At 33.4% G+C, this 17,522-nt stretch overlaps 1 protein-coding gene across 1 annotated transcript; it reads left to right on the plus strand.

Moving 5' to 3' along the window:
• The first annotated feature begins 8,539 nt into the window (after positions 1-8,539).
• LOC123709047 (putative fatty acyl-CoA reductase CG5065) lies at positions 8,540-15,762 on the plus strand. The gene is made up of 11 exons (XM_045660135.1): positions 8,540-8,624; positions 10,303-10,411; positions 10,630-10,746; positions 11,066-11,188; positions 11,588-11,713; positions 11,918-12,071; positions 12,441-12,542; positions 12,856-13,042; positions 13,220-13,326; positions 13,984-14,113; positions 14,488-15,762. Exons 2-11 carry the CDS (start codon positions 10,310-10,312, stop codon positions 14,723-14,725), a joined length of 1,386 nt encoding a protein of 461 aa, XP_045516091.1. The 5' UTR covers positions 8,540-8,624; positions 10,303-10,309; the 3' UTR covers positions 14,726-15,762.
• The last annotated feature ends 1,760 nt before the right edge of the window (positions 15,763-17,522 follow it).

The raw sequence follows: 17,522 nt of genomic DNA on the forward strand, positions 1-17,522 counted from the left end.
ATCGCAAATAGCGTAGCCCTTCGCCGTCACACATATCTCATAAGTACAAAGATACCCAATTCTTGGAGTACACTTGGGTTACAAACTACAGCCCTCAAGACCTTCAGTACGTAGTAGGCCAACTGTAAGTCCCGTTTGGTTTCCAATTCATTGTACACCAATATCCCTAAGACAAACAATGTTGGGTAAGAAAATCTTAAAATTAAAAATTATGTAAAATAATTATAAGTTTATAATAATACAAATAGCTTTAATCCGATTAAAAAATTGTTTTCTTTCAATCTGTAAAAGCTATGTTAACCAAAGACAATACAATGTTGGGTAAATTAAGGGATACACACCATACAATCTGCTATAGAGGTGTCGTGCAATTTTATTCTGTATGCGCTCCAACATAAGACAGCGGTACAGCGGTGTCCACACAGACGACTTACACTCTACATATACTTCTAACCAGAGCACTGTACAAGCTTGCCCTTCGAAGCAAAAATCCCATTCTTGCACTCCTATGTCTCTTACTGACGTTTTCCGCTTGAGAACCCTGACACGTTGTACTCACGATGATGAGGCAATTTGGCGCGACTAAACGTCACCATGACACATTTATCAATATTTAATTGGAGCAAAATCACTCTTGTGATTTTCCAGCAATCTGGAAAGTAACCGTTGTGCAGGCATATATTGAACAAATATATGCCCTCATTATATATGCTGGTATGCCATCTGGGCCTGCCGAGAGCTTTCGCTTTAGACGGACAAGCGCATCTCTTACCTGCGCTTTTGTCAGACCAGATTCGTGCACGTATGAGCCGCTCCCGGGACCCGCTGCCATCGCCTCCTCCACATACAGCCGCGTGGTCTTCCTACTGTAGACTAAGTAAAAATTCGCAAATTCAGCCACACAATACATATCTGAGTACCTCACCATTTTTTTTATTAACCCAACACTATTTTGATGCGGAGCATTAGTAATCCGTGCTCTTAGCTAGTCTTGCCATAAATACTGAAACTAAGCCAGAATAAGTACAAACAGTTTATATTTTTCTAAACCACACAGAGCTTTGGTCGTATGACTTAAAATTGTTTTTATGTGTGAATAAAGCTTCCAAAATCTGACCATTCAAAATATTTTTTTAGAGAACAAGAGGCAAACGAGATGGAGCCTGTGGATGATATGATGATAATAATGATGTAGTGGATGTCATGTGGGACATAGGCGCCACTGCCAGAAGGGTTGTAAGTGTGATGCGGGCCTTTTAATATTCGGTACGCTCTTTCTTTAGTTAGTTAGGCCTTTAGTCGAGCTTAATTTAAATACTTCAACGAGCAGCTGGTTCCACAAAGAGGTGATGCGCGTCAAAAGTATTGTTACGTGTCGTAGTAGTAGTAGAGTTTTCCTTTTAATGAAATTGTTTATCTATAGAAATAAAAGAAATCTAAGTGTTTTAATTTCCTTTAAGATTTATTTTTCTAAAAATCCTATACGTAAGTGCTACACAAAAGGTCCAATATTAACGGCGTTATTAAGGCAGATCAGCTATTTTTACAGAAAAACTATTGGTGAACAGTCAAGTTTTGAACGCAGAACTTCAGACTTGAGAGTGGTCGCCAAACCATCGGTAGTAATCGTTTAACACTAGCCTTTGATATCTGCACAAAAATAATAATTGTATTATTATTTTAAAATTTCAGCGTTTTTACCGATACGTGAACACGTCTATGTACTAAGTTTTCATGTGACGATCACAAATAATCGATTATGCGTGAAAATCATTTAATTATATTTAGGTAATTTTATTTTATCGTTTTTTTATCAAGTTCCGGCTGTAATTTTAATAAGTTAACATAATGCATAGAGCCAACAATTTGAATTTTTTTTAATATCTTAGTTTATAGTTTCCTGCCCAGCAAGGTATATATGTGCCACATCTTAAGTAATTAATAATAATAAAATAAATTAAAAACAAAATTGGTCCTCTATCAGCAGGAATGGTGAAATAGGAGTATGCACTAACATTCTCGTGGGACCAACACGCAAATACGTAGTCGAAATAACTAACATCACCGCATACACGAATTCAAGTACGACCAGTCACCACAAGTAGTTCGTTCACGAATAGTTCACGCATGGCCAACCAACGGCCCCCCCATAACCAGGGAGACAGACAACCTGACGCATGGATGCCGTCACAAACAATGACATTTAAGTGAGCATGTCGATCCTTGAAATGTAAGCTTGGCTACAAAAAAATAAAATAAAGGTGATCCATCAGTGCCGGATTAGCCATGTAGCAGGAGTAGCAAATGCTACGGGCCTCGTGAATTTAGGGGCCCCACTCTCCAATGTACCAATGTAACCGTAATACCGTGCGTCTATTACCAGGCACTTAGCCGTAATAGTATTTTTTTAATTTTTTTTTTAATTTATTACTTTTACTTAATAGTTCCGAGATTTCACGACCCGCCAATCGTATTAAAGCTTTTATATTTGGAAAAAGATTCATCAATATCTGAGCTGTTAAGGTGAACTTTTTTTTTACAATATTATTTGGTAAAAATGTTTCTTTATTTAGAAAGTTGTGTGATAAATTCTGTCTAGTAGGCTACATAAAGTGTATATTAGACGGATGAGGATCATAAAAATACTTTTAATGCAATAGAAAAACAGAATGGAATTTTGTAACTCAATTTATTATTATTTGTTATAAAATAACGTCCATAAAATCAGTGTTAATTTTTATGAAAAAAAATTATATTAAAATAAAATAAAATGTTAAATTATATTGTATGTAGTCTTTTTTACTCTATGGCAGACTTGCTATCAGATATAATATGGGTAGTATCATTGCATGTTTTATATATGTGTATTTTAACTATCTTAATGATAATTAGCTTCATTAACATGCTTAAAGGCGTTTGGGAATCACAGGAAATATAATAATAATCTAAAGATATCACAATGACGTGATAGATAAAATCAATTGATTGCGAATTAGCCGCAAGCCACCGCCACGCAACCCACGCGTGCCATCTGACAAGCTTTTGTGAATAGATATGAAAATTTTCTATAAAGACAATATAATAATTGTCTTAGTCTGAGCGTTAAACTATACCTAATAAAATGCATACAATATCGTTTATGATTCTATCACTCTAAGAGTGAGAATCTTATTGGACAAAAAGTTGTAATAAAAATCTCGTAACGTTCTAGAAATTTCTGCTCTCAGCTACACATTTTTTTCTGTATATATTTTCAGATACAGTTACATACCTAATTTTACTATTTAAAGTCTTCTTCTTTAAAGTCTTTACTAGTTTACGTAATAATAAATAAATAAATAACTTTTTTAGTTAATAAATAGGCTCTCTGTGTGTTTCTTATTTGTGCTAAAATAACACCTGTTCGCAAAAGATTAACTTAGTGTGAAAATCTACATCCTTAACTAAAAAATGTATCACATGTAGAAAGAAGTCAGAAAACTGTCTAATAAAAATAATAACAAAGAAACACGCAAACTGAGGCCATGACCCATAAAAGGTATAAGCGCCTCTAGATTATTACTGAATTAAAATGATAAGTACATATAAATTTCTTTACAATAGGGACGGTGGCAATAGAACAAAGTTCTTGGAATAATTGTCGCTGTACCTCAGTCACTAGAGCAGTAAACTGATATTGATAAAATCGTTATTAAACTCGCGATTTTTAGACTTTGGAGGCGATTTTTACGCAGTCTACCATACTTACTTACTGCAGAAGCAAATAGGCATGGGTCACGGCAGCACTTATCTAACTGTGCGTTTCAGTACTGTTATTACCTTGAGGGTCTATTTCTTAGTAATGGCGTGGTACAATCAGCTATATACAAAACAGAAGTCACAGTTAACCTGCTAATTACTGAATGTCTTTAGTGGAGAACCCAAGTGGTCTCATATACATGGAACAGATGGTCACGCCAAGTATCTATGCGAACCAAGGGCCAGAACAATTATGTTATGTTTTTTTTCTTACCAAAATAACAGAACAAGTTTTCAGCGACATTATATTCAGTGTATGTGTATGTATGTATGTGTGGACTCTGTTTCCGCACTTAGACGCTCAATAGGTCCATTGTGCGTAAAGTCCTGGCTAACTAAACCAGCCTAACTCCTTCCAGAAGCACAGAAGTCTCCTGGGCACCTCGCAGGCTTCACGGAGCGACCTCACTGTTCCGAGGATTTCTACACGTTGCTTAGTCACAGCCTCGCATTTCAGGACTACGTGGGTGACTGATTCCTCTGCGCTGAAACAGCCTCTGCACAGGGGGCTGTCTGTCGCGCCTAGGACATAAAGATGTTTATTAAGGAGACAATGGCCCGTAATTATCCTATCATTGTTTTCAGATTTATTCTATTCAAGTTTAGAAGTTGTTTGGTAAGCTGTCGGTTGACTGCTGGCAGAGCCATTTTGGACTGTCTGCAGCCCGCACCTTGTGACCAACGTTGATGTTGGAGCTCTGTGGATCTCTGGCATACCCAGGCTCGCACCTGCGAGAAGGATAAGGGAAGGAGCGGATACGGACCTGCAGGCCTCATCTCCGAGCCTCTTCTCGCAAGCTCATCGGCAGCATCGTTGCCAAGTGATCCACTATGTCCCCTGATCCACTGCAGGGTAACTCTGTTTGTCAGGGTTATTGCCTCCAGTGCATCGTGACACTCCAGTATCAGTCTACTGTTGGTATTTTTGCTTACCAACGCCATCAGCACAGACGCACTGTCGGATACGAACTTAATACAAAAGTTATTAATTCCTAACCGCTGCACGGCTCTGGCTGCTTCAGTTATAGCGACACATTCGCACTGAAAGATTTCGAGCTGTATGTGCCCAAGGGCAGGTGTATGTTGATGTTGAGTTGTATATTCAGTGTATTATAATTATTTATTTTTAAAGAATGTGTAATTTTATGTTCGACACCTTCGTTGTGCAGGTACAGGTTGTTCAATAAAAGGTGATACTGAGTATCAAGTTAGTTACGCAGTTATATTTCATTAAATGTCATTTTAATTTTCGACATTGTCACCAATACACGGTTATAGACGATAATTTCCCAGAGGACGTTACAACAATTCGTAGCTAGCTTCTTGAAGCCATCGCAACTCTGGACTTGTCACGTAGGTTTGTCATGCCTACGAACTTTGTTATTTGGCCTACGAATAAAGTCCCCCTGATCCTCTATCACATGGCTCCATAGTTTCAGAACTCAACCCAAAAAAACAACCCATGATCTTACCAGCGGCCAAAATCGTCTTCATTTTCTTCGGAATTGGCGATGACGGTCGTATCCAGGTAATGAACTGTTTCGTTTCCGCGTCATAATGGTGCAGCCCAGCTTCGTTTATTGTTAGAATCGAGTTAAAAGTCAGTCAAGATTGTTGTAACGAACCCAAACAGTATTTTGAAGTTCTCATTCTCGTTTGATACTGGGCATTTTTTCATGCCCAGTATGAATATTTCATGTGTATAATATTATGGACATGTTCTATAGAACTCTTAGTTTTTTCTGCTATAAAACTAACATTAACTGGCCCAAGCCAATGTTTTCAGTTTGTTTCGTAATCTGTTCAGTGTAATATAAAAATACACGTGACTAAACTCGCTATTGTAATACGACACAGACCATATGGATGATCCTCACCTTGACTAATTGAAGCAGAACCTATTTATTGTTTAAATATACATTTTAAGATTAATGTAAGTTATAATAAAAAATATGCCATATTTTATTGGTAGATGGTAGAACATTCAATAGTATGTTACGAAGCAAAATTTATCATTGTACAAACAAGTTAATACTACTTGTTCTGCGTCTAAGTCTCGCCACTGATTGGGGTTTACTGTAAAATCGTGTGTTAAATGCACTTATAGAAAAAACCCATCGATACAAACACACTAGGTGACGAGACATAGCCATTGGTATCTATTGCTAATCACTTGATAATTTTCGTATTCTAATTCCCGTAATCATATTGTTTTATCAGTGTCTCGTAGATTTTTTATCATATGGCAATGAACGGTTATAACATCTTTATTTGGAAATAAGTTAATTCGTAATGATTAGGCTTGTATATTTTTAATTTGATCTATTAATTAAACAATAGAAGGTTAGTCTATTGTGTAAACTTTATGTAAACTCTATTTTTGGGTCTGATTGGGCAGTCATCTGTGAGTCCATCATAATCATTACTTAAAGGCGAGTTTATAAGGATACTAATAAACACGCCATAAATGAACATTCACGGTGGTAGGTCACAAATTATATTGCAGATATTAAACTTACTGATGCAATTCGATCAAGTGTAGGTAATGATTAAATTTGTACCTCTGTCTAGAGGGTATTTTTTATAAAACAGAGGGCGAACGGGCTGAAGGCTAATTTAATATTAAATGACTAATGATACAAAGACTGCCAGAAGGCTGGCAATGCACTTGCGAATTGAACTTCCAGAATTGGTACGCTCTTTTCTTGAAGGATAGTCGATTTGTTTTGTCAATACGTGAGGGGTAGCTAGTTCTACATAGTGGTTAAGGGCGGTAAAAGTACCTTAAAAAATAATGGCCGTCGAGGTGTTTGTAATCTGTGTACATGTCCCATAATGAAACTCAGCTGTAGTTGCGAAGTTTAGCCTATTTATTTTTTCGTCCCAAATGACCGCGAACTTGATTCGCTATGTGAGTACAGTACTGACTGAGTCTTGAAGGAGAGAGTTTTCGAAGGGAAGAGTAGCAACAAACGTGTTTTTTTTAACTTTCGAGTCTAAAGTCGATTAAGACGTTGCGCATATAGGCAACTAAAAAGGTCGGCCTTCTCCTTCGCGTTATGTGTCAGTGAGTTATCCTCCCTATGCCATGGTGAAACGGATCGTTGATATTTTTCTAGATCAACGAAAATACAATATCAACAATTGGTAGTATTTACGGTTGTAATAATATTCAGGAAATGTTGAATTCTTCAAAAAATCACCATTCAATTCATCTTTACTTTAACTTAGTCAAATATAAGTTATCCAGCAAGCCAGGCCCAAGAATCTAATTTAATGTTTTATTCTAGCAATCGATAAAAGCGTGTAGATAGATATATTATATATATATATATATATATATATATATATATATATATATATATATATGTTTTGTTTATGCAAAGAAAATCGTTTTAAAAATTGTTTTATTTCCTTGCGTGTCATTAAAACCCGTTGACTGAAGATTCCGTAAGGACTGTTAAAGAGTTTACTTGAATGCGGTACTTTCGGTAACTGCAGATTTCGATTGAGACTATGTGTTCGGTATAAAATAAGGCAACCTATATATTACAAGTCGACTGATAATGCGGGTATAACCGCGCGTAGATGTACTATGTAAAGATTTTAATATTGTAAAAGCTAAATCATTTAGTACGGATAAATTTAGCATTACTTAAAAATATTAATTACAATTTAATCGATTTTAAACATATCACCGGAAACGCAAAGAGATTAAAATAAATCAATAAGATTTTTGTAACTATTGATAACGATTGCAATAGTTGATGGTATAGGGGAAAACCCATTGGATGTAATTCCGTCAAGCATGGATACTAATAGATAATAGTAGAAGGATTGGAAATATTAAAAATAAGCGTATTTATGCTAAACCTCTTTAACCTTAACCTATTTAGTCTGGAGTGTAAAAAGCTACAGAAAAGCATTCGTAAATTGATTGGACCGCTCCAACCTCTAAGTACCCTCGGAGATTGAGATTTTGACATTTATAATAAAAATAAAGCCTTTTTATTTCCATTTAACATACCTTATATGTTAGGAGTAATGGGAACTTTGTACCCACGTGGAAGTGAAACCCACTTTCTTTCCTTTTGAAGATGTTAGAGACATATTTGCCAATAGTCCACCTTCTTTTTGGCCTGATGACTTTCTTACCAGGCCGCTATTTTGAATACACACCAATTACAATATAATTAGAATTCGAATCGAATTTGAAGCATTTGATTACAATACCCAAAAAAAAATATAAAATCAGACTTGAATCAGTCAGAAATAATGTATGTACTTTCTAGGTATATTTAAGAATGTGTTATTGTCCGAAAATAGCAATAAAATCAATTACTCACCAAAAGAACGATACAACTGTACTATGAAATAATTCCAGATTGAAGGACTAATTAAGGGCCAGGCCATTTTTAGCTTCCGGTCTAACAATAAATAATAATTCAGTGGCGCTACAACCCGTTACTGTAGGACCAAATGTCATTTGCGACCACACGAAGAAAACTCTATTGACAGACGTGATTACCCTTACCATAGAACTGTAGTCCTACATGGAATACTGGCCTTTCTGATCTATGTTTATCTAAGTGTTGAACGATTTTGGGTACTGTTTAGGTTTCGTTAATGTTGTACGAGCATTTCATATAAGATGCTGATAAGAAAATCGGCTTATCTTGTAATTAATTAAAATCAGTATTAATACAGAGATTAAATCAAATGAAGTCTTTATAAGTAACTGCAAAGACATAACATATGCAGTTACCACCCGGAGATAGGGAACAGCATACAAAAAAACAATTTATTGTGAAATTGTAGTGGCATCGGTAAGAATTGCATTTTCATATTTTTAGTGACTTCCAGTTAGAAAATGAAATAATGGATTTGTGATTTAGTGAATTTTTTTTAAACATTTCTTACTACTTTGTAAATTTTACGTTGTTATTAGTGCATCGATTTTAGTGAACTATGCGCTATGCGCCACTGAGACTTGAATTGTCATTAAATTTTTAAATTTCCTTCCATTTTTATATGAAAGTGATTTAATAAACTATGAGGGTTTGCTATAATAGATTACCGTCAAACAACAAAACAATTCATTCCCGTATTTAATAGATTTAAAGGAAAAACACTCATGTTTTTAGTTCATAATAATGTTTATTTATTTATTTATTTCCTATTTTTACAGTTAAGTTGTAATTGTCCTACGGCGAAATTTTATCACATTTACCAAAGTAGAATTAAACTAATTCATAATAAATATTTATATTACATAAAATAAAAAAGGTATATTGTTTATTTAATATATATATATTAACCTATATTTTGAGAATATTTAAATATAAATGTCCAATATTGCTTCATTCATAATAAGATAATGCGCAACCTAGAGACGTTGGCCCATTATCAATATCAAGTCCATATTTTAAATCTATTTTGTCAAAATAAAAATAAAATCAATCGATCATACATTGCCTAATTACTGATCATGTCCTCAATGCGTGTTTCATTCAGTATAATTATCTATTAGATAAATATAATTAAAAAATAATCAGGTCATTTCGAACCAAAGTTTGATTTTTCATTATCGTTTTTGATATATCGTAAATTTAGCTGCTCCGTCTGGTGGTGCATGTTCACAGATCGTGATGATCACGATCACAATAACGGGATCAAATCCCTTTAAAAATTTAAAATTATTGTTCGAAAAAATAAGTAGTAAGTAAATAAGTAACTGAACCGTTGCTAAAGAAAGATCTTTTCGTGTCTTTTCATCACATATACAAATTTCAAATTTTTGGGAGCCCATAACTATAGCTTACGCTCTTCCGAAAACTATACCCTTGAAATCCCGTCTCATAACTCTTCTTCTTGGCGATTCCTTTAACATCTCTGCAGTTAGGCTATGGAATTCACTTCCCTATTCGCTTAGCTCCTTCTCTATCTTCGTTTAAATTTCTTCTGTACAAACATTACCCGTCCACATCGTATCCCTAACTTTCGTACTAACTACGAACTGACGTGAGACTGATCTTGAATTGGATTATCGTGATTCATGTGCACTTTTTACTTTTTGTTTTTCATGTCATCCAGTATCAGTTTAGTTTATTTTTTGTTCCTGTTTAGTTTCTTCTTTATAACTATCTGTAATATGTATTTTTGCACTTCTTGCCTTCCTTATGTAATTTAATACTTTTTTTTCTATACTCACAGTGGTTGCCTGGAAGAGATAAGGCCGCCAGTTGCCCTCTTTTTGATTTAATTATGTCCAATTTTTTAATTGTAATGTAACGAAGTGTTAATAAAATAAAATAAAATAAATAAATATTCACAGAAAGAGACGAAAGGATACTTTAGTTAAAACAGTGCCAGCATAATGTTTGATAAGTTATTAAGCTACAGCATTTATTAATGTCTATCATCTGTGCACAAATGCCTCATCAAATAAAGGGCCTGAACTGACGCCTGAAGAATACTATTTTTATATTTAAATTTTTGTTCTAGGTTCAAAATGGTAAAACAGAATATGAAATCGAAGAACGTCTCATCAGTGTCCAAGTACTATGCCGGAAAAAATGTTTTCATTACGGGTGGGACTGGCTTTCTTGGGAAGGTACGTACATTATAAAGTTATTTAGAAAATATATTAAATTAAATTACAAATGAAATTAATTTAAAACTTTCAGTACATATTAAATAGCGTATTATATGTTCTGCGAACTTAATCAGACAGCAATACTTTTTAACTTGAGATTCAACATAATTTTTGATAGAAAGTTTACAAAACTAAAACAAGCTTTCTTTACATCCATCATATAATCAATGTTTTAGGCCCTTATAGAGAAGCTTCTATACAGTTGCAATGATATTGGCAAAGTGTTCATGCTGATACGGGAGAAGAGAGGTGTTTCTGCTCAAGACAGAATAAAAAGCATGCTTGAAACTGAGGTGAGCTTTTCAAAATATCTATTGTCAACGCATGAAATTCATCATTGTATTGTTTCAGTAATTTCATAATTTAAAAACAAAATAGACACAACCCTAATAATATGATTAAAAATAAACAAGGTACCCTTTTAAGAACACAGTGGATTCATATCCCTATTGTTTTATTCCTTCCATCTGTCTATATCATTGATGAATTTTAAAGTATAGTGAAATTGAGTTTCTATTTAATTATAATTAGCAAAATAAGCGTATCTCAAATTTGTGTATGAGGTTTTAAAGTCGTACAAGCATTCTTATTAAGATACTATTACCCTTTTAGCCATTTGCACGACTTAGAAACGAGAGGCCCCAAGACTTCAAAAAGATTGTTCCTGTATATGGTGATCTTGTAGCTGATTCACTCGGAATTAGCCCTGAGGATCAAGAAATGCTGTTTGAAGAGGTAATGATAAAACTAATAAGAAAGAAAGGGTTTCATTTAATTTGGTTTTCTAAAATGTTTGTGTAAAGATTAAGCATATATACAAGCTACTATAAAAGTCAAAAGTTTGTATAATAATTAATAATAGAAATATTTGAGCGTCTAGAGAATGGGAAAAACAAACATATTTTGATAATAAATATTGTTGATATAATTATCAATTTTGAGACATTTTAAATGAGAAAAGAAATCGACAGTTTTTATTAAGGAAGTAAAATAATATTTTAGGTATTAACTACAGAATACTTTTTTTTTGTTTACTGTAATATAGCAACTACCAACTATTGTAAAACAGGAAATAAAAAGGCTTATTATTATTATTATTCCAGATTACTATTAATATTATTTTGTATCTTTCAGGTGTCCGTTGTTTTCCACTTAGCAGCAACAATTAAATTTAACGAACCGTTATCCGTTGCTATGAAAGTTAACGTAGAAGGCACGCAGGAAGTTCTGAAATTGGCGCAAAAAATGAAGCAATTGGAAGTAAGTTTTCGCACATTAAGTTATCACGTTTAAACTGTTGAACATAATTTATTATAGTTATGAAAAAAACTAAATCCTAGTGAAATTAAAAGATCGAATATTTTCTACATTCCACAAAACGTACAAATACAGCTTTGAATTTAATTATGTAGTAGCATATATAATTATTCAATTTAATTTTATAATAGTATATATAAATTTCAGTCCTTCGTCTACATGTCAACGGCTTTTTCAAACACATCTCTGCAGAGATACCACGTGGAAGAGAAAATGTACCCTCCACCTAAGCCTATGGACGAAGTTTACGACATGATTAAAAGCAACGACCCCAACGAATGTTTTAATTCCGAAATTTTAGGTAAGGCTTCTTATCACCAAATCTTAATTTTTAATGTTTTTCGTACCTTTACGTATGTACAAAATTTACAAAATTAATTTTATAGTCTAAGAAAATTGTGAAAAACAGCGTGAAAACTGCTCAAAAGCTATTGCAATCCCAATTTAAGTATGATGTAGGGCGCGATCGCAATATAGCGATGTCAATGCGAGATCAACATCGAAGTTGCGTATAAACGTTGAATCGCGCTAATAAATAATTATAGAGTACCAGCGCGTCGTTAAATGTAAAATCTAATATATTAATGTAGAATTAATTTCTTCTATTTTGTAAAAGATGTGAAAGATGCCATATGTATATTTCTTGTATATAATGTTATGGTTATTCCAGATGGTCGCCCAAACACATACACATTCACAAAGGCACTTGCTGAAAACTTTGTTGTTGATAACCACGGCGACATACCGTGCGTAATCGTTCGACCGTCAGTAGGTAAGTGATATACGAAAACTCAAAATTTAAATCCAGTTGAACTAGTATCTGTATCTTGTTTATTTGTATCCTAATCTAAAATAAATGTAATAAAAAACGGAGACAACTATTTTAATAGAAACATAAATATTTAAAGAACAATATTGTAAAAGTTCTATAAAATTCATGATGTAGAAAATTGAAAATTATGCAAATTATTGTCTCATTACCTAAATTGTCACTTTGAAATTAGAACTTTCATATCAATTGAATTGATATAAGAATTGGAGTTTAAATTTCGAAATATAATTTTGTATGTGATTACTTTTTGTAGTAACTGCTGCCTTAAAAGAACCCGTCGAAGGCTGGATTGACAATTGGCAAGGCGCAACTCCAGTCCTCTCCCTCATCGCGAAAGGGTGGGTGCGATGCCTCTACGGTGAAAAAATTAACAACTTTGAAATCATACCCATAGACTACGTTGTGAACCTCACCATCATCAGTGGTGCAAATTGCAAGAAGTAAGTTTTTCAGAAACACTTAAACAAATGATTAAAATAACTAAATTCGACGAAGTTAATTTAGTTATAAATTTGTCAATTTGACGCATTATTAAAAGTATCGTAAGTAATATGAATATAACACGAAATGGTTTACGCTTTCAGATTTCCTTATTTAAAATAATTGTTTTCTTTCAGATCAAAGGATGTACCCATCTACCATTGCTGCAGCAGTGGAAGTAACCCAATCACATTGAAGGAAACATCTATTTTATACACTGCGGAGAGCGTGAAACATGGATATAGTAAGTTTTTCTCATTTACTACATTATATTTGCTGCTAATCTACATGAACATTGTAAATACATAATTGGTATTTTTGTGTTTATAATATAAACTTGAAAACTACTGAACTCATTCTAAAATTTCATTAATCATTAGACATATAACATTACGTAACATAAGCTATATTTATCTCCAAAGTGAGCCCCAATTAACCCCAAACCATAAAGCAGTCGCATCGGTATGTCTAACGCCATGACTGTTTCCCCGTTCATAATTGCAAACATGCACACAAAACAATTTCTAGTATTGTTGCCTACATTACTACCTAGAACTTCATATAGAAATGCAAAAAATATTAAATTCACTGATTATATGGAGTGAAAGCTATCAAAATAATGTCTTTACACCTTTGTGCAACTATATAACTATCAAGCAAGTCTATGTAAAGAAAGCGTAAGACATACACAACTAATGAATTGCTATGTAATGAATGAATGCAAAGTAACAGTTGAAGAGAGAGCCTACGTCTAGCTATACTCTCGGGGCGTAACTCCGACGATTTAGGAAATCGCCACACTTATTACACTAAAAAAGCTTGACTGAGTAAAATGAACAGCCTTGGCTCGTACAGTACGAGTACATGTATAAAGGTTTATTAATTAATTGTTTTTTTGCAGATGAACTGCCACTACCAGGAATGATATTTTCAAAATCATCATGGATTTTATTCCTCATGACGCTCATCTTTCAAGTAATTCCATCATATTTGGCTGACTTATTCCTTTACGTTATTGGAAAACCAGCAAGGTAAGGCAACTTATGTAAACATAAGGCATAGTATGTGTATAAGTTAGTATTTTTTAGATTTAGCTATTTAATTTTATAGTACCGTTTTTGACCCAGTAAATAATGTAAATTGCAGAATGCATAGTAGAAATTAATAAGAATGTAAACGACTCTCAGAAAATATTAAATTGATCGCTGGAACTCATGTTTTAACTGCATCAAATATATATATCTATATATATATATATATTATATTATATATATATATATATATAGATATATATATATATATATAGATATATATATATATATATATATATATATTTGATGCAGTATATATATATACACATTACACACATATATCCATACCTTAATACTTTTTTTTCTTTCTGTAGGTACGTCAAAATCCAAACCAAACTAGCATCATACCTGGATACTATTCGTTTCTTCAGCTCACAGTCATGGAATATCACTAACGACAAGACGAGAGGTCTCTACTCTAGTCTTAATTCTGCTGATAAAAAGCTCTATCCCTGTGATGCGAATCTTATAGACTGGAAACAGTATATCCCTATCTACTTTAGAGGTGTCAAACAATTCCTGGCTGAACCAGCACAGAAGAAAAGGCAATGAAGTAGACAATAAATTTCAGAAAAATCTAACAATTTAATGTTTGTACAATATAGATTAATTTATTATAAGGTAATATTTATCTATAACTAAAATATCTAAGCTATTTTGTTAATAATGGAAAGCATTTATTGTTAATAAATATTTCCAGGTTTTCATAATTGACCTTCAACTGAAGTTTATAAAAAGGACTCAAGGTCATTCATAATTAGGTCTAAGCGCTAAGTATTACTCACGTATGTCAAATCCAATTTGTCCTACGGGATTTATACTTACCGCTAATTCTTGACTCTGAACATTACTTGTACTTTTCTTATGCTTTGTTCAGTTATAGTTCTCTGAGCCGAGCATTTATTTATTAACACTTCCATTAACATAATACAAAAAGAACAGAATTTAATGAAAAGGTGGGCAAATGTCGCCCTTACTCTGTCGCGATCTCTTACAGGGAGCTGTGAAAAAAAATGTATTAAATTAGTTAAGGTAAGTAAATAGCGCAAAAATACATAATTCATATTAGACTAGACTAAAAATAAGGATACATGAAAAATAAAAAGTGCACATGAATAACGACAATTTTAGATCAGTCTAACGCCTGTTAGTAGTTAGTACGAAAGTGAGGGATACGATGAGGACAGGTTATGTTTGTACAGAAGAAATGTAAACGAAGATGGAGAAGGAGCTAAGCGAATAGGGGTGAAGTGAATTCCATAGCCTAACTACAGAAACCTTAAAGGATTCGCCAAGAAAAGAGGAGTTTACTGAGTACGCGCTAAGTAAAAGCTCTTACGTATGTTACTTTTAGGTTTTTATTCGCCTCTCAATCAATATTATAAATCCTCAATCAATATTATAAAAGATCCTTCCCTATCAAATATTATAAACTGAATAATATTAGAAATATTGATATGATGGTAAATAGACTCTTATATACCCTTTATACCTATTCATGCGTGCTTTTTCATAAGCTTTATTAAATATAAGCTTTATTTGGTTAAAACTTTATTACTTTCATGGAAACGTTTTAAAGTCAAAGTCAAAATCATTTATACATATAGGTAACACAATGTATACTTATGAACGTCAAAAAAATATACATTATAAATGCTTTTACTCTTACGTTTACTGCCAGTTCTCAAGAACTGGAAATAAACTATCCGCCACTCTTTATTAATACGTTTCATTGCCTTTATATGTAACAGATGTTTGAATTATATTTAAAATTATTATGTGTATGTACAGAAGATTCCAGGCTTGAACTAATTAATTTTAATTCAGTTTACCAAATTGTGATATTAGAGAATAGATTAAAGTATGTTATATACGTCGGTTTTATGTTTAATAAAATTTTGTAAGAATATTTTCTTTTCCTTCAACTTTGAAGTTTCGACACCTTCAAAGTTTCAGTAGTCCTAACAAACATCAAGAAATATCAAGTAAATCTAATAAAATAGTAGTATTAATAAAAAATAATTGTCATGAAAGAAAATGTCTAAAAATATTTTTATGAATTTTAAAAAGTTACCATGACAACCATTTTTTTAACCACAGAAATAAGATGATCACCTATTTTTGTTTATTTTTGAATCTAAGTAAAAGTCGTTGATAAAAAATAATTTAGATAACTTTAAACATTTACAACGTGTTTTATACGTTATAACATTTTATTTAACGGATTTCGGTGCCAATATGCATATTAACGTAAATGTACGAAAAAAAACATAACTAAGAAACTAATTTTACCATACAAACAAACTGAGGTCACACTTTTGTAAATTCGGTTTATACAAGACGATGGTCAAAACGGCAACGCCGCATATTGGCATGTTAGTTCTATTTAAATTGGCAACTGTCATCCATTCAGTACGCACGCGTTTTTGTGTTGTCTCAGTTTAAATTTCATAATTTCTAGACGTAGTTGCTTCGGTTGTGGTGAAGAAAGGGAGGATATATCTTCAAATATCTTCGGATTCAAAAACTGTAAACAAAAGAAGAGGGGCCCCACCAAAAGCAGTAGACGAGGCATTTGAGCGACCAGAATACGATTTTATTTTATTGTTGGAGTTCCGGGATTTTAGATTTGAAGATCTAAAACAATTGGATAACCAAGTGCCTTTGGCACTTAAGCATATGCAGAAAGTATGTTTGTCTACACAAACGTAGTTAAAGGAACTCAAAACACAATATCTCGAGCTTCAAGAAAAAAGGGGGCAGAACATCGCAGTATCATCATGAGAGTGACCTACCTGAGATATCGCTGTGCGTGTTGTGCTTCCAAAACTGTTGGTATAAATACAAAACAAAAAGAAGATAACACACATAAAATAAAGTCACAGGGGATATTGAAGGACTTATCGTCGATATAGTGGCCATAACAGAAACGGGATGTAATGATTCTATTAAATATGCGGAAATTGTTGCCGCGAGGTATCAAATCCTAAGATGCGACCGGACGGATGGAAGAAAACAAGGTGGCGTGTTTCTAGTGGCCACGCGTGAACTGCGATTGCGACGTGTGAAAGAACCGAATGATATCAACGTCGATCAGTGTTCGTTTGCGCGTCAGTTCACTTAAATGATAAATGTTTATTCTTATGTTGTGCGGTGTATTTACTCCCGAATACGTGTGATACAGAATATCTAATTGTGCGGCTGAATTTATTTTTACTCAGTCTTCAGTACGGAAGTACCGCGCGGCTGAATGTGGAGGATGCGATAGCAGCGGGTACCGGGAGCGGCTTATACGTGCACGTATCTGAACTAACATTAGCGCAAATAAGATACGCACTTGTCCGTCTAA

The sequence above is a fragment of the Pieris brassicae genome, chromosome 4 (genome assembly GCF_905147105.1).
Source record: "Pieris brassicae chromosome 4, ilPieBrab1.1, whole genome shotgun sequence".
NCBI lineage: Eukaryota > Metazoa > Arthropoda > Insecta > Lepidoptera > Pieridae > Pieris > Pieris brassicae.